At 48.2% G+C, this 21914-nt stretch overlaps 1 protein-coding gene and 2 non-coding genes across 4 annotated transcripts in view; 1 reads left to right on the forward strand and 2 right to left on the reverse strand.

The window, feature by feature from the left end:
• MAN2C1 (mannosidase alpha class 2C member 1) overlaps window positions 1–21058 on the forward strand; it is a 34156-nt gene extending 13098 nt beyond the window's left edge. Inside the window, exons 10-27 of one of the 2 annotated variants that reach the window (XM_077934448.1) lie at window positions 410–526; window positions 2569–2664; window positions 4433–4578; window positions 5232–5355; window positions 5870–5991; window positions 7110–7195; window positions 8372–8542; window positions 8871–8953; window positions 10726–10820; window positions 10905–11009; window positions 11702–11858; window positions 15180–15323; window positions 15983–16092; window positions 17149–17228; window positions 17338–17483; window positions 18973–19076; window positions 19653–19783; window positions 20716–21058. In XM_077934448.1, the coding sequence (XP_077790574.1) occupies window positions 410–526; window positions 2569–2664; window positions 4433–4578; window positions 5232–5355; window positions 5870–5991; window positions 7110–7195; window positions 8372–8542; window positions 8871–8953; window positions 10726–10820; window positions 10905–11009; window positions 11702–11858; window positions 15180–15323; window positions 15983–16092; window positions 17149–17228; window positions 17338–17483; window positions 18973–19076; window positions 19653–19782 (2016 nt within the window). In that variant the 3' untranslated portion in view covers window position 19783; window positions 20716–21058. Of the gene's footprint in view, window positions 1–409; window positions 527–2568; window positions 2665–4432; window positions 4579–5231; window positions 5356–5869; window positions 5992–7109; window positions 7196–8371; window positions 8543–8870; window positions 8954–10725; window positions 10821–10904; window positions 11010–11701; window positions 11859–15179; window positions 15324–15982; window positions 16093–17148; window positions 17229–17337; window positions 17484–18972; window positions 19077–19652; window positions 20145–20715 lie in introns of those variants that run through there. The other variant, XM_077934449.1, reaches the window with a different exon arrangement.
• On the reverse strand, window positions 20186–20290 carry LOC144328949 (U6 spliceosomal RNA). The gene has a single exon (XR_013394327.1). It is a non-coding gene; the product is annotated as a U6 spliceosomal RNA (small nuclear RNA).
• A 41-nt stretch (window positions 21059–21099) lies between the features above and the next one.
• Window positions 21100–21204, reverse strand: LOC144328950 (U6 spliceosomal RNA). Its single transcript, XR_013394328.1, has one exon. It is a non-coding gene; the product is annotated as a U6 spliceosomal RNA (small nuclear RNA).
• Window positions 21205–21914: the final 710 nt, after the last annotated feature.

The raw sequence follows: 21914 nt of genomic DNA on the forward strand, positions 1-21914 counted from the left end.
TCCCGCCCCGCCGCCCGGCTTCGGAGCATCCTTCCGAAGCTGGGCGGCGGGAGGAGGTGTTCCTGCCCCGCCGCCCGGCTTCGGAGGAGCCTTCCAAAGCCGGGCAGCGGGAGGAAGTGTTCCCGCCCCGCCGCCTGGCTTCGGAAGAGGTCCGAGGACAGTGGGGAAGACGCGCTGCGCTTCCCCGCTGTCCCAGAGATTTCCCTATGGGCTTTCGTCTTGCGAAGGAAGCCCATAGGGAAATTCGTTTTGCGAAGCGCCTCCAAAACGGAAAACCCTTTCGTCTAGCGGGTTTTCCGTCTTGCGAGGCGTTCGTCTTGCGGGGCACCACTGTAATTAAATTAAAGGTAAAGGACCCCTGACAGTTACCTTAAGTCCAGTTTCATCTGTTTCTCTCCTGCACAATCAGTTCTGGTTGCCAGACACGTTTGGCTACTCTGCACAGCTGCCCCAAGTGATGAACGGCTGCGGGATCCACCGGTTTCTAACGCAAAAGCTTAGCTGGAACCTCGTGAACACTTTCCCGGTGAGTTTTGCTGTTTTTCAGTCAAGAAAAAGTGTAATAGTTTAGAAATTTCAGGGGTCAGCAAACTTTTTCAGCAGGGGGTCGGTCCACTGAATCTCAGACCTTGTGGGGAGCCGGACTATATTTTTTGGGGGGAATGAACAAATTCCTATGCCCCACAAATAACCTAGAGGTGAATTTTAAATAAAAGGACACATTCTACTGATGTAAAAACACACCGATCCTCGGACTAATTTAGAAGGCTGTTGGGCCAGATTTAGAAGGCTATTGGGCTGGATCCGGCCCCCGGGCCTTAGTTTGCCTACCCATGGTTTAGATTGAACAAGGAATAGCTTTTCTTTGCATTGCTTGAAAAGGAGTGCCTGGGTGTGTGTTCTTCCTCAGTTGAAATCTGCCCTGTAGCATCATAGGATTATTCAAGCCATTGTTTATGAAGCTGGCTCCCCCTGCTGCCACCACCACCAGTCGTTAAGATTAACCACAGTTTAGGGTTTGGACAAGGGACGCGGGTGGCGCTGTGGGTTAAAGCCTCAGCGCCTAGGACTTGCCGATCAAAAGGTTGGCGGTTCGAATCCCCGCAACGGGGTGCGCTCCCGTCATTCGGTCCCAGCGCCTGCCAACCTAGCAGTTCGAAAGCACCTTCGGGTGCAAGTAGATAAATAGGGACCGCTTACCAGCGGGAAGGTAAACGGTGTTTCCGTGTGCTGCGCTGGCTCGCCAGATGCAGCTTGTCACGCTGGCCACGTGACCCGGAAGTGTCTGCGGACAGCGCTGGCTCCCGGCCTATAGAGTGAGATGAGCGCACAACCCCAGAGTCTGGCAAGACTGGCCCGTACGGGCAGGGGTACCTAGGGTTTGGACATAGTGCTAAATCAGTGATTCCCACCCACTTGGTTCCATAAACTCATCCTCAATATCTCCCCTCCCCTCCAAAAAACATTATTCAGAATAGCGGTTTGCACGACCCACTAAGGAAGGTAGTAGTAATAGTAACAATTAATTGCACGTGTATTAAAAAAATAAATTTACGCTGTGGTATAATCTTGCAGCTAAGAAATATAACAAAGAGGGGAGGGTTAGGTTGAATTTGGGAAATAAAATAATATATGGGACAGCAAAGCATATAATAGATTCTTGTAGAATAGTAATATATTGCAACCAGAACAGAAGTTCAAAAGGGGAAGTAAATGTATTTTTAGTATTTTCATTATTGTAATAGTTATTATTTCTTATTGGTAGAAGGCAATGTTAACTTAGACGTCTTCGTTTTGCTGTCTGTATAATTTTCTTAAGTCAATAAAAAAAAAAAAGACTTGCACGAAAAATATTTTTTACAAACTCTTGCTAACGAAAACATATGGGTGAAGGAGATTTATAGCATTAAATATTTATATATAACTACTTACAGTGGTGCCTCGCAAGACGAAAATAATCCGTTCCGCGAGTCTCTTCGTCTAGCGGTTTTTTCGTCTTGCGAAGCAACCCTATTAGCGGCTTAGCGGATTAGCGCTATTAGCGGTTTAGCGGCTTAGCGGCTATTAAAGGCTTAGTGGCTAAAAGGCTATTAGCGGCTTAGAAAAAGGGGGGGGGCGGGAAAAAAATTGCAAGACTAGCAAGACGTTTCGTCTTGCGAAGCAAGCCCATAGGGAAAATCGTCTTGCGAAGCAACTCAAAAACGGAAAACCCTTTCGTCTAGCGGGTTTTTCGTCTTGCGAGGCATTCGTCTTGCGGGGCACCACTGTACCTTCGCCCACCACAGATGACTAGTAGCTAGTTTGTATGAAAATCAGTAGCTGTTACCAATAACGGTCTCTCTTGTGGAAACTCACAGTTGAAAAGGGAAAAGCTCTGTGAGCGATAAGAATAGTAAATCTTTAAATGCGAAGTGATCAGTGCCCCTTGGAGGGGCCCCACCCCCAGCCCCCCCTGCAGCCCCCTTGCCTCTTAGCACCCCCTAGGTAGTCCCACCGCTTCACGGGGGGCAGGAGCACCTACTGTGGGAAGCCCTGACATTGACTATGGGCCACGATCTTCTCTTGCAGCACAACACCTTTGTCTGGGAAGGCATTGACGGGTCCCAGGTTTTAGCCCACTTCCCACCCGCAGATTCCTATGGGCTGGCCGGTTGTGTGGAGGAGGTGAGTGAGGGCCACTTGCCCCCCGGAAGAAGGAAGTGAGGGCCAAGTTGGGGTGGGGTTTCTAGCACTTCTGAAGACCGGCAGCTGCAAGGAATGCATTGCAAGGGAATGGACTAGATGACCTGGAAACCATAGCTTGCCCAAGGTGCTGGGAATTGTATCTCCTGTGAGGGGAGAGGGGAGCCATGCACTTTAAATGTGATTTGTAGGAATGATCGCTGGGTGTGGAGCACACTCCCCCTCACAGATAAAGCCATAGCTGTCTGAACATCTTGCCCTCTGTCTAACCTTTTGCGGTCTCAGTAGTCTGCGGTGTCCTGTCTGTAACCTTTGTCTCTGAGATCTTTGTCTCCTTCATCCTACACTGTGCAAGGGGAAAATGACGCAGTGGAAACAGGTGCCAAAATAACTTTGTACCACCCCACGATCTCGGGACTGGAAGATGTGTAAAGGTCACAGCCCAAAATGTATCTGCCTGGGTTTGCATATTGTGTCAATAAAAGGAGCCTCCACAGAGCTGGCCGGCAGCTTGCTTGCAGCTCACCTGTGCGCAGCTCACCTGCGTTACCAACTCCTGCCTCATGTCCTTCACTTCAGTGCTTTGCGTGTGTGGTGTGTGTCAGATGCTGCTGGTGGTTGCTCACGAGTAACCAGGCAGGACTCCAAACCTGTCTTTTACAGGTTTTATTGTGCAAACTATTTACAGTGCAGATCTACAAAGTTCATGTCCGTCTTAGTCACTTGCAGAATCCGGGAGTGGCCTCTTCCGGTTTCTCCGCCAACATAAGAACTTTGGCACCCCAAGCCTCCTCTTCCCCTCCTTGTGTTTCACCCCTTTGCGCAAGCTGGGCAACGGAAGTGGCGTGCGTCCCTCCTGGCCAGCCCAGCGAGGTGAGGTGCTGGGGCTCTCAGCAGCATCCTTGAGCCCTTTCCTCGCTTGGCTGGCCCCTTCCCTCTCTTCTCCACTGGAGGTGTGGCTTTTCCCCTCACTGGAAGAGGAACTGCTCCTCAGGAGCTTCGGAGGCTCTCTGTATCCCAACCCTGCCTACCTCCCCTGTTCCGATGGCAGTCCTCTGACAGTGTGAATCAACCGTATTGCCTCCTTAACTGTACTATTTTCAGTGCCTGCTTAAAAGATTTTTATTTGGGAAAGCCTATCCAGAAATGTGGGACGCGGGTGGCGCTGTGGGTAAAAGCCTCAGTGCCTAGGGCTTGCCGATCGAAAGGTCGGCGGTTCGAATCCCCGCGGCGGGGTGCGCTCCCGCTGCTCGGTCCCAGCGCCTGCCAACCTAGCAGTTCGAAAGCACCCCCGGGTGCAAGTAGATAAATAGGGACCGCTTACTGGCGGGAAGGTAAACGGCGTTTCCATGTGCTGCGCTGGCTCACCAGATGCAGCTTTGTCACACTGGCCACGTGACCCGGAAGTGTCTTCGGACTGCGCTGGCCCCCGGCCTCTTGAGTGAGATGGGCGCACAACCCCAGAGTCTGTCAAGACTGGCCCGTACGGGCAGGGGTACCTTTACCTTTACCTTATCCAGAAATGTAGAAGATAAGTGGGTCTTTATTTCTTTTAATAATATTTTGAATATTTTAAAATACCTGTTTTAACTGAGTTTTTCTAATGCAATAATGTTAATGTTTTCTCTTACATTCTTGCAAACTTTTGTTTTACAATGGAGCTGCATGTGAATTTTGGGAATAAAATAAATAAATATTCCCTCCGAAAAGAGGTAACGTCATCACGTACACATTGTTGTCTCTGCCCTAGATGTTAAAAACGGTGAAGAACAACAGGGACAGAGGCCGTGTCAACCACAGTGCCGCTCTCTTTGGCTTCGGAGACGGGGGAGGTGGTCCAACGCAGAAAATCCTGGACAGGATGAGGAGAATGAAGGACACAGATGGCTTGCCAAGGTCAGTTTCCCTTTGCTACTCTGACAAGCCCACTTTATAAAGGAGAAATAAAAGCCTGGCTTCTTGTGGTTAGGAAGATGGACCCACAAAGGTATGGGCTGAATAAAAGATTTGTGGGAAGCCATATACAGTCATACCTTGGGATAAATATGCTTCAGGATAAGTATTTTTGGGTTGCGCTCCGCGGCGACCTGGAAGTAACAGAGCGCGTTACTTCCGGGTTTTGCTGCTCGCGCATGCACAGACGGTCAAAATGACGCCACGTGCATGCGCGGAAGCGGCGAAACATGACCCGCGCATGCGCAGATGCGCAGTCGCGTCTTACGTTCTATTCAGGATGCGGACGGGGCTTGGGATCCCGTTCGCATCCCAAGGTACCACTGTAAATGTCCCATAGACAAATTGGGATGAACACTCATTAACTCTCTACATCTCCCCCCTGCATCCAGATGAGCATTTACCTAGTCGGAGGACACTTTCCCACACCTCAGGAGGTGGCACAGCAGGGCCAGTGAGGGGGCGTGGCCTGGAGGAAAGAGGGTGTGGCCTTTTGAGCATCCCCAGGACTGGACGGAGAGACATTTGGTCTCTGGGCCCGAAGCTCTCCCCAGCCCTGCTGCAACTGGTGGTTTCTCTTTCTCTCCTTCTCACAGGGTTCAGATGTCCACCCCTGACCGGCTTTTCACTGCCCTGGAAAAGGAAAAGGCTCAGCTGTGCACCTGGGTTGGCGAACTGTTTCTGGAGCTCCATAATGGCACATACACCACACACGGACAGGTTAGTATGCACAGGAAAACAGTCAGACAGTCCTCTGGCTCAGAGTCAAAAGGTCTGTCCTCAGAAGCTTCTGTTCCCAAAGTTCTTAATACCAGCAGCACCTTAGAAGCTCAACTTGGGGGAATTTTGTCATCATGAGCCTCCCGTCGGTTGCTGCAGCGTCTGCTTATCTTGCTCTGTGAGACAGGAAAGGACAACCTTCTAGTTGCTGTTGGACTCCAAATCCCATCAGCTCCAGCAAGCAGAACCAATAGTCAGGAATGATGGGAGTTGTAGTCCAACAAGGTCTGGAAGACTGCAGGATCTGGGTACAAATACATGTTACAACTTGCAATCTCTGCTTATCAGTATCTGATTATCATCATCATCATCATCATCAATTAAACAATTAATTACAGCATTGAAATCCACTACGAAAAACAATTTAAAGCAACTGGCAATCATAAAAAACAACGTATCTGATCATTTCCTTCCATTGCCGTTGTCTGTAAATGTTTTCTCCTTTTGGAACCAGATTAAGAAGGGGAATCGGGAGTGTGAGCGCCTGCTCCACGATGTCGAGGTTCTGAGTAGCTTTGCTTTGGCGCAGAAAAGCTCTTTCCAGTACCCTTCTGCTAAGCTTCAGCACCTGTGGAGGTACAACTTTGAATGCGAATATTTGGTGCTGTTCAGAATATGGGATCTTGTTGGGCTTCGTTGGGGTAGTAGGAAGGGTGGCCAAATCCTAAGAAAGATCACCCGCCACTTTTCCCCTCCCCACTCCTATCACGGATCCTGCCTGCTCTCCATCTAAGGACTGTGACAAGGTGGTGGAGCCCCTGACCCTCACATGCTTTGTATAGATCAGTGTTTCCCAACCGGTGTTCCGCGGCACACTAGTGTGCCGCGAGACGTTGCCTGGTGTGCCGCGAGATGTTGCCTGGAGGGAGGCGGGCGAGTCAGGCGGCGAGAGGCGGGGCGGTGGCGGCGAGGAGAGGCCGCCCAGCGCGGGGCTCTCGCCGTCTGCCTGCCTGGCTGCCTGCGTGGCGCTGACGTCACGGGGCTGTAACGTGCCCCACATAGGCACACGCGGGGCGGCGAGCGAGCTCCCTCCCACATCCCATCGCCGCTCGCTTCGGCCGGCCTACTGGGCTGTCGCAGGCGGAAGGCCTGCGCATGCGCGAGGTTTTCGCGCCTTCGGGATTCCCTTCACGCCTTCCTCCTCCCGGGTCCTTGAGAGCGCGGGAAGCGGCAGCGCGAGACCGGCGTTGAGCCTGGTAGGTATTGCGCTTGCCAAGGCAGTCATTTGGGAAATGAAAACTTGCAAAGCAAGCAACCAGTTCAATCTGAAGTACGTGTATGCTTAATATCCTGTATCTGAAACCTGTTCTGCCCCCTCCCCCACACTTGGTGCCATTTTCATCTACACATGCAGCAGAGTAAGTTGACCCAGAATAGTACCAATTCAGATGGCAGATGGGAGAATGACAGTGCTGAATGCTTTCCCATGTAGAACAGCCCCTGCAAATAAAAACCTAGCATATTTGGAAGAGGGATGCTAGCCTAACCATTACCTTCTATGCTGTTACAATTTTTTAATTTTTTTTTTACATAAGTAAAAAGTGACCTTTCCCCATCTGGCATGGTGGTGTGCCTCGAGATTTTTTTCATGAAACAAGTGTGCCTTTGCCCAAAAAAGGTTGGGAAACACTGGTATAGATGCCAGCTAGTTCCTCTCTTCCTTTGGGTCTCCTGAATTTTTGTCCCCTTGGCAGGCTCCTCCTCCTGAATCAGTTCCATGATGTCTTGCCAGGCAGCTCTATCCAACTGGTAGCTGAGGATGCCGTGAGATACTATTCAGGTATGAATTTACCCTGGCCCTGGAGAGAGGCCTCAAGAGGCCCTGCTCCTCAGCCTGCTATCGGATACATTAGATTGGTCAGCCCGAGAGGCAGGGCCTTGGTGGTGGCAGCCCCGGTCACATGAATTTACTTCCTAGGGAGACACATGTTGCCCATATTTCACTGGGTTTAAGAATCTAGCATTTTCTTCAGATATTGAGCTGTCAGAATGACTATAGCATGGAACAGGGGTTTCTGAACCCTGGTCCTGAGACCAGCAGTGGTCCAAAAGCTTTATTCAGGTGGACTGTGGCATATCTGTGAAGAACACTTAGAATCTGCATTCTGCAATAAAATACAGCATAAGAAATAAAAGCAGCAATACACATACAATTTAAAACCACGCAGTATCTGACACAAGGCGGCACTGTGGTTTAAACCACAGAGCCTAGGGCTTGCTGATCAGAAGGTCGGCGGTTCGAATCCCCGCGACAGAGTGAGCTCCCATTGTTCGGTCTCAGCTCCTGCCAACCTAGCAGTTTGAAAGCATGTCAAAGTGCAAGTAGATAAAGAGGTACCGCTGTGGCGGGAAGGTAAACGGTGTTTCCGTTCGCTACTCTGGTTTCACCAGAAGCGGCTTAGTCATGCTGGCCACATGACCCAGAAAAACTGTCTGTGGACAAACGTCAGCTCCCTCTGCTAGTACAGTGGTACCTTGGGTTACAGATGCTTCAGGTTACAGATGCTTCAGGTTACAGACTCCGCTAACCCAGAAATAGTATCTCGGGTTAAGAACTTTGCTTCAGGATGAGAACAGAAATCGTACGGTGGCAGCAGCGGGAGGCCCCCTTAGCTAAAGTGGTACCTCAGGTTAAGAACAGTTTCAGGTTAAGAACGGACCTCCAGAATGAATTAAGTTCTTAACCTGAGGTACCACTGTACTTTATTTTATTTTGGAGGGCGGGCACCCAAAGCAACCAAGGAACGCTAACTGGCAGTTGGGGGGTGTGACACCAGGACAGAAGGTGACTTGGAACAGAGTGACCAGGAAGAGGGCAGGTTCTAGCTGTGGAAAGGAACCATCCCCATGGCAACATTTTGTTGCAGTTCTCACTTGCCCCTTTTAAAATATGTGCTACCGCCTTAGCTCACTCTGGATGGGCAAGTCCCCTTAATGGAAATCCTTTCCCCCCCAGAAATTTGCAGTGCTGGATCTCAACTTCTGAAAGATGCTGTGCAGTCTCTGTTTGGAGGCCTTTTGTCAAGCAGTCAAGAGACTAACGGGAGCATCCTTGTGGTCAACACGTTGCCGTGGAAACGAACTGAAGTCATCCCCAAAGCTGGACCAGGAGGATCCAAGACCTCAGGTGCCAACAGTGCTTCAGACCTAAAAACCTTTTGATTCACAGATACATTACTTTATAGCAAGTCCTTCTCACTGTAGTGTGTAAAGTGCTTCTAATCATTACAGAGTCCTTGCAGTATTCTTAAGCGAAGGGATTGTTGCATTCATAAGAAATGCTAAAACTGGAATTAATGGACCTATTTTAGTCGTGCCCATTAATTTCAGTATGCATTGTGTCCCCAGGTGGGAGTGAGATACAGTGCAGAGGATTGTAGAAGGACTCGACCTTAGCAAATGCACCTGTCTTTTGGCTGCTTCAGAGTTAACCTGTCTCCTTTGTACCTCTTTAGCCTTGGTGACAGTTCCCAGCATGGGCTACTGTGTTGTTCAAGATTCCTTACCTCCTCCATATCCCGTGACAGTGACCAAAGAGGTGAGCTCCTCTGTGGCTTTTGCCAGGAAACCGGAGTTAATAATATATGCCGCGGGGCTACCAAATGGTGGGCACCTGAGGGCACATGTGGGACTGCCTCAAGGTTGCAGAATTCTGGGCCACGGCGTTCAAAGATATTTCTCTAATAACAAATCAAACTCGTCCCTCCTTCATATCTGGTGCTTCAGAATTATTTTCTGAAGCTGATAAAGAAAAAATAAGGAATTCATTTGCCACCTTTTGATGGCAGCAAGGATGCCTGGAGCAATGTTTTGGGAAACGTTTGAGCTAGTCATTTTGGCCTGCTGGTACTCAAGGGTTTGGCAGATAGCCTTGTTGGAAGAAAAATCCCGTAAACTGTCTCTAGGTGGATTTGTTCAAAAAGACAAGTTTGATGAAGTATGGTTTGATTTCAATTGATTGATATACCGTATTTTTCGCTCTATAAGACGCACCAGACCACAAGACGCACCTAGTTTTTGGAGGAGGAAAACAAGAAGAAGAAAAATCTGAATCTCAGAAGCCAGAACAGCAAGAGGGATCGCTGCGCAGTGAAAGCAGCAATCCCTCTTGCTGTTCTGGCTTCTGTGATAGCTGCACAGCCTGCATTCGCTCCATAAGACGCACACACATTTCCCCTTAATTTTTAGGAGGGAAAAAGTGAGTCTTATAGAGCAAAAAATACGGTAGTTTCAGAACAAGGAGGCATGTGGACGGATGGCCCCTCCACAGAATAAGTTACATGAAAGTGCAGCAAATTCCATGGCTTGGGAATGGAGATCCCGTTGCCTCTCTAGATGTTCTGTACTACAACTTCCATCACCCCTGACCACTGGGGCTGATGGGAGCTAGAGCCCCTCTTTCTCTAGCTGATGGGGGAATCCAGGCAGCCTGTGTTTCCCCTTATTCTTAGGCATCAGAGTGTGACCTTTGGGATGCTGCCAGGGAGACGGGGGCATCAGGCGGGCCCTGAGCTGGCTCCAGCCACCGGCCGGCAGCCGGGCCATCTCCAGGTCACGGAACAGCATCAATCAATCAGCGACTCGAGCCTCAGTAGCCTTCTGAAGCTACCGAGTACGCTGATTAAAGGTAAAGGTAAAGGTACCCCTGCCCGTACGGGCCAGTCTTGCCAGACTCTGGGGTTGTGCGCCCATCTCACTCAAGAGGCCTGGGGCCAGCGCTGTCCAAAGACACTTCTGGGTCATGTGGCCAGCGTGACATCGCTGCTCTGGCGAGCCAGAGCCGCACACGGAAACACCGTTTACCTTCCCGCTAGAAAGCGGTCCCTATTTATCTACTTGCACCCGGGGGTGCTTTCGAACTGCTAGGTTGGCAGGCGCTGGGACCGAACGACGGGAGCACACCCCGCCGTGGGGATTCGAACCGCCGACCTTTCGATCGGCAAGCCCTAGGCGCTGAGGCTTTTACCCACAGCGCCACCCGCGTCCCCGAGTACGCTGATTAGCAGTGAATAAATCTCCACAATGGAAATGGCGGACAGAGACATGTGTAAGCATTATTTACAGCATTTATTCAGCATAGTTCAGGAACAAAGGGAAAAACATGTCTGCTTCCCTTTGTCTCCAGCAAAACAGCAATAAAGCAAAAGCAATATACAAACGGAAGTTCCCAGCAGACTGTGCTGGAAGTAAACAGGCATGTGACACACAACAGTCCTCCTTTTAAGGAGGAACGGAACTATATCCTAACAGTGGCCTCCTAGCGGCTCTTGCTCCTTTTCCTTTATTTAGTTCTTAAAACTTCCTCTGCAGGTGGATGGCTCTGTCATCATGAAGAATGGTCTTGTCCGGGTCTGTCTGGATACTCTGGGGCGTGTGACATCGCTCTGCTTAATGCAGCCAGAGAGGTACTTTGAGAACTGAACGTTATTTGTTCTCAGATCAAGCCGTGCAATTCCTTGACTCTTCCGAGGGTGTGCTTTTCTCCTTAGAGAGTCAGTTCCCGAAGGTTGCTGCACTAACCAGTTTGTGATATTTGACGACGTTCCATTGTATTGGGATGCCTGGGACGTTATGGACTATCACCTGGAGACCAGGTAGGTCGCCTGTCATCTTTTTGGCACAACGCTGCAGCTTGAGATTTCTTGTACGTAACGAAAGGATGCTGAAGAGCTTCTCTTCGCAGCAAAGGTTACGGCATCCATTCGGTCTCTCTTCAGACAGAGCTGGAATTGCAAATCGGCCAGAGAGAATCACACACGCTTTGCACCAATGGCGCAATTTAGTTTAAACCACTGGAGCACTTCCAGGTGCTGTTAAAAAATATCCAGGTGTATCACAAGCATGTAGGGAGAAATGGCCATACAACAAGTAAACAGAAGGAAGGGCTTATATAAAAGAAATAACACATTTCCTTGTTTGAGAATACTGCATATTTTCAGCATAGCTCAAAACTCAAAAATATGTATCTCAGGGTAAGCAATGTTTACCACTGTAAGGAATGTTCTTGCATTTTGGAACCCTTTTGGAAAATGTTATTTGCGCATGCGCAAGCATTATTTCCGGTGCACATTCGGGTCGGAGGAGGCCCGTGTACATGCGCACAAGCTATTTCCGGTGCTCCTCCGACCCGGAACTGCACTGGAAATAGCGTATGGGCAAGCGCTCCCCAGCCCTCTGGCTCGCCGTGCGATCGGTGCCTGGAGACACCGGCCCGAGGCGCAGTAAGTTTGCTGACCCCTGAGCTAGAACTCTGAGCCAATTATTTCTTTGTAAATATCCCATTCAGGAAGACCATTGCACATCTCCTTAAACCCTTGGAAATCATCCAGCCAGGGGGACTGCGGGGCAGTGTGACCTTCTCCCTTCAGATCAGCGAGAAGAGCGTCCTTACCCAAGAGGTCATTCTGGACGCAGCATGCCCTCACGTCCGCTTCCAGACTCAGGTTCGATATGCTTGTAATCTCCTCTGGAAGCTCTTCCTCTTCCTAAATACACCCACACCTGTGTATGTTTTGTAAATCTGTTTTTCCCCCTTTAAATTAAATATTTTTAAAATTGTATTTCAAAAAAAGATCGTACAAGGTTATGCAAAATATAGTGTTAGCAAACAGGGTCTGATGACAATATACATAGTCCATATACCATTACTGACCACTGTCAAACAAATACAGACATAAAATAAAACCAAAATAAATAAACCACAGGAATGGGAATGTGTGGAAGGTAGCAACTGGAACTATCTGTAACATAGGCATCATGGTTAAAGAAGACAAGGTTACAAAACATGGACACTGTTATACCAAGGAAAATGATTAAATGTGCTGAGTCAGTGTATAAGCCATATTTGTATGTAGGCCAAAGGAGGTCCTTGCTTACCATAGCTGTCAACTTTTCCCTTTTCTTGCGAGGAATTGTATTCGGAATAAGGGGATTTCCCTTTAAAAAAGGGAAACGTTGACAGCTGTGTTGCTTACAAGTGAAATAAAGTCAGACCAAACAAGTATGAAATCGTCCTTTTTCTCTGGCCACTAAAGACTCTCGGCTTACTACGTTTTCCAGCAAGGCAATATCCCACACTTTAGATGGGTCCAGTCTAATTTTTTTCTAGGACTGTGCAATGCTCATTCCAGCAGCTATAAGTAGGTGCACTATCAAGCCTTGATTATGCAATGTTTAAAATATGTTGATTCAGAATGCTTGATATTTCTGATTAAAAAAATATTATAAACGAGGCCTGCTGTGCAAAATCCAAAGGTTGGTTTTATAACCTTAGCCTATGAAAGATTGCAGCGTTTTGGGACTTTTTAGCTTAGAGAAAAGGTGAACAAGAGGCATCATGACAGAAGTTTTAAAAAATTATGCCTGGGATGGAAAAACTGCATAGAGAAAAGTTTTTTTCTTTCTCTCATAACAATCGCCTTGCCAACAAAGGTCCATATAGTTAAAGCTATGGTTTTCCCAGTAGTGATGTATGGAAGTGAGAGCTGGACCATAAAGAAGGTTGATTGCCGAGGAACTGATGCTTTTGAATTCTGGTGCTGGAGGAGACTCTTGAGAGTCCCATGGACTGCAAGAAGATCAAACCTCTCCATTCTGAAGGAAATCAGCCCTGAGTGCTCACTGGAAGGACAGATCCTGAAGCTGAGGCTCCAATACTCTGGCCACCTCATGAGAAGAGAAGACTCCATGGAAAAGACCCTGATGTTGGGAAAGATGGAGGGCACAAGGAGAAGGGGACAGATGGTTGGACAGTGTTCTCGAAGCTACCAGCATGAGTTTGACCAAACTCCGGGAGGCAGTGGAAGACAGGAGTGCCTGGCGTGCTCTGGTCCATGGGGTCACGAAGAGTCGGACACGACTAAATGACTAAACAACAACAAGACAGCTTCTTGGAGGAGAGGGCTATCAAAGGCTACCAGCCACTGTGGGAAGCAGCAATGCTTCTGGAAATTGTTGCTGGAAATTGTAGGAGCAGAGAATCTTACTTGGGCACGAATCCTACTTGCCAGTTTCCCATTGGGGCTTCTGCTTGGTCCCTGTGAGAACAGGATGCTGGCCTGATTCAGCAGCCAGGCTCCTCTTAGATTCTTGAGACAAAATTTTTACTTCATTTTAGTGTTAGTGTGCTTGGCTCTGTGATACGCCTTTTGAACATTGCACATTAGGAACTTTGCTTGCCCCACCCCAATCTGTCATTTCAGTGAACTCTGTTGCGTTCTAAAAGCGAGGAAGGATTGGACTCTGATTAATAAAATACACACGAGGCTTGCCCAGCAAGACTCTGGGAGGAAGGGCCAATAATAATCTGTTCCCCCCCTTGGCCCAGGTCGTTTTATTCACAAAAGAACCTTTTACACAGTGTTTGTAAGAACCAATCAGATTTCCTCTGAGCATTTCAAAAAATCCCATGTGGGACAAAGTCAGATCAGAAGAAATCCTTTTACAGTGGTGCCCCGCAAGACGAACGCCTCGCAAGACGGAAAACCCGCTAGACCAAAGGGTTTTCCGTTTTGGAGGCGCTTCGCAAAACGAATTTCCCTATGGGCTTCCTTCGCAAGACGAAAGCCCATAGGGAAATCTCCGGGACAGCGGGGAAGCGCAGCGCGTCTTCCCCACTGTCCTCGGACCTCCTCCGAAGGCTGGCGGCGGGGCGGAGAGACCTCCTCCCGCCGCCAGCCTTCGTTTCTCCGCTATCCCGGACGGCTTTTGAAGGCAGGCGGGGGGAGCAAAGACTTTCGCCCCCCGCCGGCCTTCAGAAGAGGTCCAGGACCTCTTCTGAAGGCCGGCGGGGGGCAAAAGTCTTTGCTCCCCCCTGCCTGCCTTCCCGGGGGCTTTTAAATCGCCCCGGGACAGCAGAGAAGTCCTCCGCTGTCCCGGGGTTTTTTAAAATGCTGGGGGTGGGAAGAAAAGCCCTTGTCCCCCCACCCCAGCCTTCAGAAGAGGTCGGGGGACAGACTGTCCCCGGACCTGGTCTGAAGGCGGTTTCCATAGGAACGCATTGATTGATTTTCAATGCATTCCTATGGGAAACCGTGCTTCGCAAGACGAAAAACTCGCAAGAAGAAAAAACTTGCGGAACGAATTAATTTCCTCTTGCGAGGCACCACTGTAACTACAAAGAAACTATTTCCTGCTTAAGCATGCATACGTGGTTAAGCTAAATAAACAAGAACCAAGAGGAAATGCATTTAGTACCCCCAGAAGTCACAAACTCTGTTCCTGGCCCTTAAGATCTATCTTAAGATTAACCAAAGCTACATCAAAGCTACCTTCTATCTTTATGGCTCAGGATGCCTGGTCTGTGTTTTAGAATGCTTTAGGCGTAGAAAATGGACAGTAGAGAAGATGGGCAGAGATGGGCTTGTGGGATTTAATCGGAAATTATTGTCAATGACTCAGACCCAGTCAACGCAATGCTTTCATTGCGGACACAATGGCTTGCTCCATATTTTCATAATTCCTCATAGCAATCCCACCTGACCCCCACAAACTCTACCCTAGTCTGGTTTCACTTTTCTTTGCTGTTTGGAACTGGCCTGGAATAAGGAGGACTCATCAGCTTTAGTAGGTTGTGTAGATGTTATGACACTTCCTGGTGACCTGGAAGTTCCTAGAGCAGGGGAGCCTCCAAATAAACTTGGAGAATGTATGCGTTTTATATGTTAATAAATTAAAAAAATTAAAATAAACTGAGATTGGGGGCAGGGTGGAGAAGAAGGCACCTTTTCTCCTCTGATACGCTACACGTCTTGCTGGATCCACAGGTTGACTGGAATGAGGCTCATAAGTTCCTCAAGGTGGAATTCCCTGCCAAGGTCCGGAGCCCCAATGCCACATATGAGATACAGTTTGGCCACCTTCAGAGGCCGACGCACTGGAACACCTCTTGGGACTGGGCTCGGTTTGAGGTGAGAATCTGCCCACAGACTCCTGTCCAAGATAGGTATTGCTGGGTGGCTGTCAACCTTTCTGTTTTTCAACCATCTACACCTGTGGTTCCCAAATATTTTTGGGCCACTGCCCCCTTGGTTCCATAAATTCAGAAGAGTTTTCAGCAGGCGTTTCAAAGTTGGCACAGGAGGCACCTGCTAAATCTCTCATGGCAAAGAGTTCTACAGGACCAGGCCAATGGCACCAAAGGCTCTGTTTCCTGCTGTTGCCAAATGAGTTCTGCAGAGAACGAGCAACGACGCTCTTGCAGGTGAACTCTGTGATCAAACTGGGATAGAAGGGTTCAGGCAATCCCTGAGTTACCTGGAGCTAAGTTGTTCAGGGCTTTGGAAGACCCTTGAACTGGGCGAAAGGACTGTGAACGCAGGCCTGGCACTGAAAACACAATCCCTGGGCTGAGCATATGCTCAGAGGCACCTTGTTCCTTAATTATGTGTGTGCATGTCCACCCTCTCCAGTGCTTTTTTTATATATTAAAAAAACATAGTTGTGGTTATTATACCTTAGAAATTCTAGTTTAAAAAACACAGGAGACCCTGCAAGCCTGAAGTCCGCTTACATCTGCCGTGGATGGTGATGCTTATCCTAATATCCGCTTGGTTATTCTTTTTCCAAGGTGTGGAGCCACAAGTGGATGGACCTGTCTGAGCATGGCTTTGGGGTGGCTCTGCTGAACGACTCCAAATATGGCTGCTCCGTCCGGGGCAACGTGATGAGCCTTTCCCTGTGAGTTTTGGCAGGCAGGCGGGAAAAGATTTCTGGCGGGATGGCTTGAGGTCTTTGGTATTCCAGAATTTTGCTGTGTTTTCCTGGCGCTTTAGAAGGGAGCTTGCAGATGCCTTGTGTATCTGGGCTCAGTGCACATCTAATGTTTGCCTGTTTGGCTACGTCAGGAATGGAGTGACAGAAGTGAGACTGGGAATGGCCATGTTGATAGAACTGCACAGTCAATAACACAAGTGTCCCGTGCAAAGCTCAGAACAGATAAAAAGAAAGAACTTAGTCAGGCAGTGCAGAGTTAAGCCATGGGACTTAAGGTAAAGGTAAAGGTACCCCTGCCCATACGGGCCAGTCTTGCCAGACTCTGGGGTTGTGCGCCCATCTCACTTAAGAGGCCAGGGGCCAGCGCTGTCCGGAGACACTTCCGGGTCATGTGGCCAGCGTGACAAGCTGCATCTGGCGACCCAGCGCAGCACACGGAACGCCGTTTACCTTCCCACCAGTAAGCGGTCCCTATTTATCTACTTGCACCCGGGGGTGCTTTCGAACTGCTAGGTTGGCAGGCGCTGGGACCGAGCGACGGGAGCGCACCCCGCCGCGGGGATTCGAACCGCCGACCTTTCGATCGGCAAGCCCTAGGCGCTGAGGCTTTTACCCACAGCGCCACCCGCGTCCTACTAATGGAACTTAGATGGCTTTAAAAGAGGATTGGACAGTATCATTTATTATTCCTCTGATACTTGTTTAGAAAACCCAGTAAAAAGTCATTTTTCTGAAAAAAAGAGGATTTGACAAATTCATGAAGGAGAGGGCAATCGATGGCTGCTAGCCTCGATGGCTACACTCTCTCCATGGTCAGCAAAAGCTTCTGAATATCAGTTGCTGGAAACCACAGGAGGGGAGAGAGCTCTTGTGTTCAAATCTTACTGGTGGATTTCCTTTCCGTGCATCTGGTTGGCCACTGTGGGAACAGGGCGTTGGACTAGACGGGCAATTGGCTTGATCCAGCAGGCCAATTCTTATGTTCTTGTATAGTAATATATCATTTTCATCTGCATGTAGGTTAAGAGCACCAAAGTCGCCTGACGCCACGGCAGATATTGGGAGCCATCAGTTTACATATGCAGTGATGCCTCATGTAGGTAAGAAAGTCTGAGAATAAAAGCGGAGCTTTTTGGAGCAACTCAACAGTCGTGGTGGGATGAGTGTCCTTTTCTTGCCTCTGATGGCAAAGTGCTGTCTTCTGAACAGGTTCATTCCAGGAGGCGGAGGTGATCCGTCAGGCATACAACTTGAATTTCCCTCTTCACAAGGTGCCGTGCGTCTCAGGGCAGCACCCAGCTTGGAGCGCCTTCTCTGTGCAATCCCCAGCTGTTGTCCTGGAAGCAATAAAGCAGGTACGGGGCCTAAGTCACAAAGTGACTTCTCTCGATGGCTGCTAGTCACAAGGGAAGCTCAGTTCTAACTCCATGATCACAGGCAGCAGTGCTTCTGTATACCAGCTGCTGGAAACAAGAAGTGAGAATTCTTGTGCTTGGGACCTGTTTACTGGTTTCCCACAAGGGACATTGGGTTGAGCCCTAGATGAGCCCTTGGTCTAATCCAGCAGGACTCTTCTAATGATGAGCACAGCATGAGATGGTAGGCAGAGCTGGGCATTGCCCAGGTGCCCTCCGTTGCAGTATGCCAGGGGTGGGGAGCCACAGGCCTGAGAGCAAAATGTGGCCCTTCAAATCTCTCTGGCCCTTGGAAATATCAATAACAAAGAAACCAGAGTCATATCTCCTTGGATTGATAGATGAAGAGATACCATGGGGGGAGGGAGAATTTTTCTATGTGCAAGTACAGCTGCTAGAATAGTGATTGCTGCTAGGTAGAAGTCACAAACTATACCCACAAAGGAGGAATGGATTTGTAAACTAAATGAATATTTAATTTTGGCAAAATTAACTGCTATAATAAGAAATCAGTCAAATCAAAAATTTAAAAAGGAGTGGAAACGTTTTGATGAATATATGGTAAAATGTTGCTGGAAAAAAAGATACACTAATATGCATGGATTAAAATGTGAAGTACTGGATGGAATTAAAATTAGTAAGGAAAGATGATAAGAATATACAGATGATTTGAGAAGATTGTAGAATGCAAAGGTTGTTGTAAATTGTATAATGTGGAGGAAATCGAGTCGGGGCGGAGGGAAGTGGGAAGAAGAAAATAATAATATGATGGATTGAAATAGAAGTGTAAATGTATGGGGAGGAAATGGTGTTGGCTTTGGTACATCTGTATTGTAATGTAATACAGTGGTGCCCCGCAAGACGAATGCCTCGCAAGATGAAAAACCCGCTAGACGAAAGGGTTTTCTGTTTTTGAGCTGCTTCGCAAGACGAATTTCCCTATGGGCTTGCTTCGCAAGACGAAAACGTCTTGCGAGTCTTGCGATTTTTTCCCCGCTCCCCCCCTTTTTCTAAGCTGCTAATAGCCTTTTAGCCGCTAAGCCTCTATACCACTAATAGCGCTAATCCACTAATAGGGTTGCTTCGCAAGACGAAAAAACCACTAGACGAAGAGACTCGCGGAACGGATTATTTTCGTCTTGCGAGGCACTACTGTATGTGGAAACCAATAAAAAAAGAAAGAAGGGGGGGACAAAAGAAGAAAAAAATATCTCTGGCCCTTGGGAATTTCTCCAAGCAGTGCCCCACCTGCCAGCCCCCTTGCCACCCTTGCCCTTGGCTTTTGTGATGGAAGAAAGGTGGGATACAAATACAGTAAATGGTCAGCCATAACCAATGGACCACAAGGAGAGATGGGTGGTTGCACAGAGCATTGCGCTGACTATGTGCTGATTATGGGATGCTTGTGTGTTTCCTTCCCTCCTTTCAGGCTGAGGACAAGCCAGGCGTGCTGGTGATCAGGCTGTACGAGTCTCACGGCAGTACTGTGGTCACCTGGCTCCAGACGTGTCTCCCAGTCCAAGAGGCCGTCATGTAAGTGTGTAAATGTAAACACCACAAGTGGTTTGAGGCACTTCCAGGCTGCTGCTGTTTTCAGGTGAAGTTCAATCACATCCTGGCATCCCGTTAAAGTTTATTTGGCACCCCTGACAAATAAATGCACTTCCCCCCCCAAAAAAATTTGGATTGTTTTTTGTACAGTGGTACCTCGGGGTAAGAACATAACTCATTCTGGAGGTCTGTTCTTAACCTGAAACTGTTCTTAACCTGAGGTACCACTTTAGCTAATGGGACCTCCCACTGCCGCCGCCATGCAATTTCTGTTCTCATCCTAATGCAAAGTTCTTAACTCAAGGTACTATTTCTGGGTTAGCAGAGTCTGTAACCTGAAGCATCTGTAACCCAAGGTACCACCGTAATAAAGAAAGCAGAGGGGAAGCATACTGGAAAGTGTGAGATAATACTAATTGGTCACAATGCTGTCTAACCTCCCAGCAAACAAATCTTAGTGAGTAGCCGATCTCATCTCGCCTTCCAAATCAGGATGAGTGCCCAGTGAATGGGTTGTCCGGACTGTGCTCAAAGAGTTTCACTCTTCTCCTTTCTTAGGTGCGACCTCCTAGAGCGGCCTGATCCAAGCAAGTGCCTGCCACTGGAGGAGCGTGGCCTGCGCCTCTCCTTTACACCTTTCCAAATACAAACTGTCCTGCTGACTTTGAAACAACCAGGTAGCAGCTGATCTTCTGGAGCACAAACTGCAAGCTTGCAGACTGGCTCCTTGACTTCCTCTGGGCAAGGGCCTGAGGCTGTAGCAGACACAGATGGACTTGAAAGATCCACACCATTATTCTTCTTCTTCTTCTTTTAAATATTTTTTTATTATTTTCCTTTAAACAGCTTTCAACAATACATTGATCAACATAAAAACCCTTTTTGCTCTGCCGAGCTTACAAATTCCCTCCTTCCCTTCAACCGGTATCCCATATCAAATCCAATCATGCAATCTACTATATGTCTACATTGTAGGATTTACTTCAATCCTGCTAGTGTCTTCAAATTTTTACAATTATCATAAATAAATTTACTCCCGTCTCTTTGGAATTTTTGATCGTCCTGGTCTCGGATCCTGCAGGTCAGTTTGGCCAATTCAGCAAAGTCCATCATCTTCACCTGCCACTCCTTTAGGGGCCATGCTAATCTTCTCTGTATCGTTCCAATTTTAGTATATGTGCTGCTGAAGCGAGCACATCTGCGGCATTCTTATTTCTTTTAAATAGAGCACTAAGGTCTGCCAAGTGCAAGTGTAAAACAGCTGTTGTGCGATGCCACCAGTGCAAAATGGGATAGCACCAGTGGCCTACTTTAACCGATGAACTTCTATTTCCTGGGATGACCTACCTATTCCAAGTCTAAATCGTAGCTGTGATTCCTGCACTGCAGGGGATTTGACTAGATGACCCTCGGATCCCCTTCTAACACTACAGTTCTACGATTCTATGAAATCTACACCTGGGATTCTTACAGCTTAATTGACTTTGTGGCAGAGTGGGCAGCTTCTGTGTTACTATTGATAAACAACTGGGAAGTCGGAAGCTTTTGCTTATCGGCTGTGAAACTGTCCTGCTGACTTTGAAACAACCAGGTAGCAGCTGATCTTCTGGAGCACAAACTGCAAGCTTGCAGACTGGCTCCTTGACTTCCTCTGGGCAAGGGCCTGAGGCTGTAGCAGACACAGATGGACTTGAAAGATCCACACCATTATTCTTCTTCTTCTTCTTTTAAATATTTTTTTATTATTTTCCTTTAAACAGCTTTCAACAATACATTGATCAACATAAAAACCCTTTTTGCTCTGCCGAGCTTACAAATTCCCTCCTTCCCTTCAACCGGTATCCCATATCAAATCCAATCATGCAATCTACTATATGTCTACATTGTAGGATTTACTTCAATCCTGCTAGTGTCTTCAAATTTTTACAATTATCATAAATAAATTTACTCCCGTCTCTTTGGAATTTTTGATCGTCCTGGTCTCGGATCCTGCAGGTCAGTTTGGCCAATTCAGCAAAGTCCATCATCTTCACCTGCCACTCCTTTAGGGGCCATGCTAATCTTCTCTGTATCGTTCCAATTTTAGTATATGTGCTGCTGAAGCGAGCACATCTGCGGCATTCTTATTTCTTTTAAATAGAGCACTAAGGTCTGCCAAGTGCAAGTGTAAAACAGCTGTTGTGCGATGCCACCAGTGCAAAATGGGATAGCACCAGTGGCCTACTTTAACCGATGAACTTCTATTTCCTGGGATGACCTACCTATTCCAAGTCTAAATCGTAGCTGTGATTCCTGCACTGCAGGGGATTTGACTAGATGACCCTCGGATCCCCTTCTAACACTACAGTTCTACGATTCTATGAAATCTACACCTGGGATTCTTACAGCTTAATTGACTTTGTGGCAGAGTGGGCAGCTTCTGTGTTACTATTGATAAACAACTGGGAAGTCGGAAGCTTTTGCTTATCGGCTGTGAATCATCCTGTTTCTGCTCAAACCTTTTTAAAGGGGATAAAGGTAAAGGGACCCCTGACCATAAGATCCAGTCATGGCCAACTCTGGGGTTGCAGTGCTCATCTCGCTTTACTGGCTGAGGGAGCCGGCATACAGCTTCCAGGTCATGCGGCCAGCGTGACTAAGCCGCTTCTGGTGAACTCGAGCAGTGCACGGAAACACCATTTACCTTCCCACTGCAGTGGTACCTACTTATCTACTTGCACTTTGACGTGCTTTCGAACTGCTAGGTTGGCAGGAGCAGGGACTGAGCAACGGGAGCTCACCCCGTCGCGGGGATTCGAACCGCCGACCTTCTGATTCGCA

This window comes from Podarcis muralis, chromosome 9 (genome assembly GCF_964188315.1).
Source record: "Podarcis muralis chromosome 9, rPodMur119.hap1.1, whole genome shotgun sequence".
Classification (NCBI taxonomy): domain Eukaryota; kingdom Metazoa; phylum Chordata; class Lepidosauria; order Squamata; family Lacertidae; genus Podarcis; species Podarcis muralis.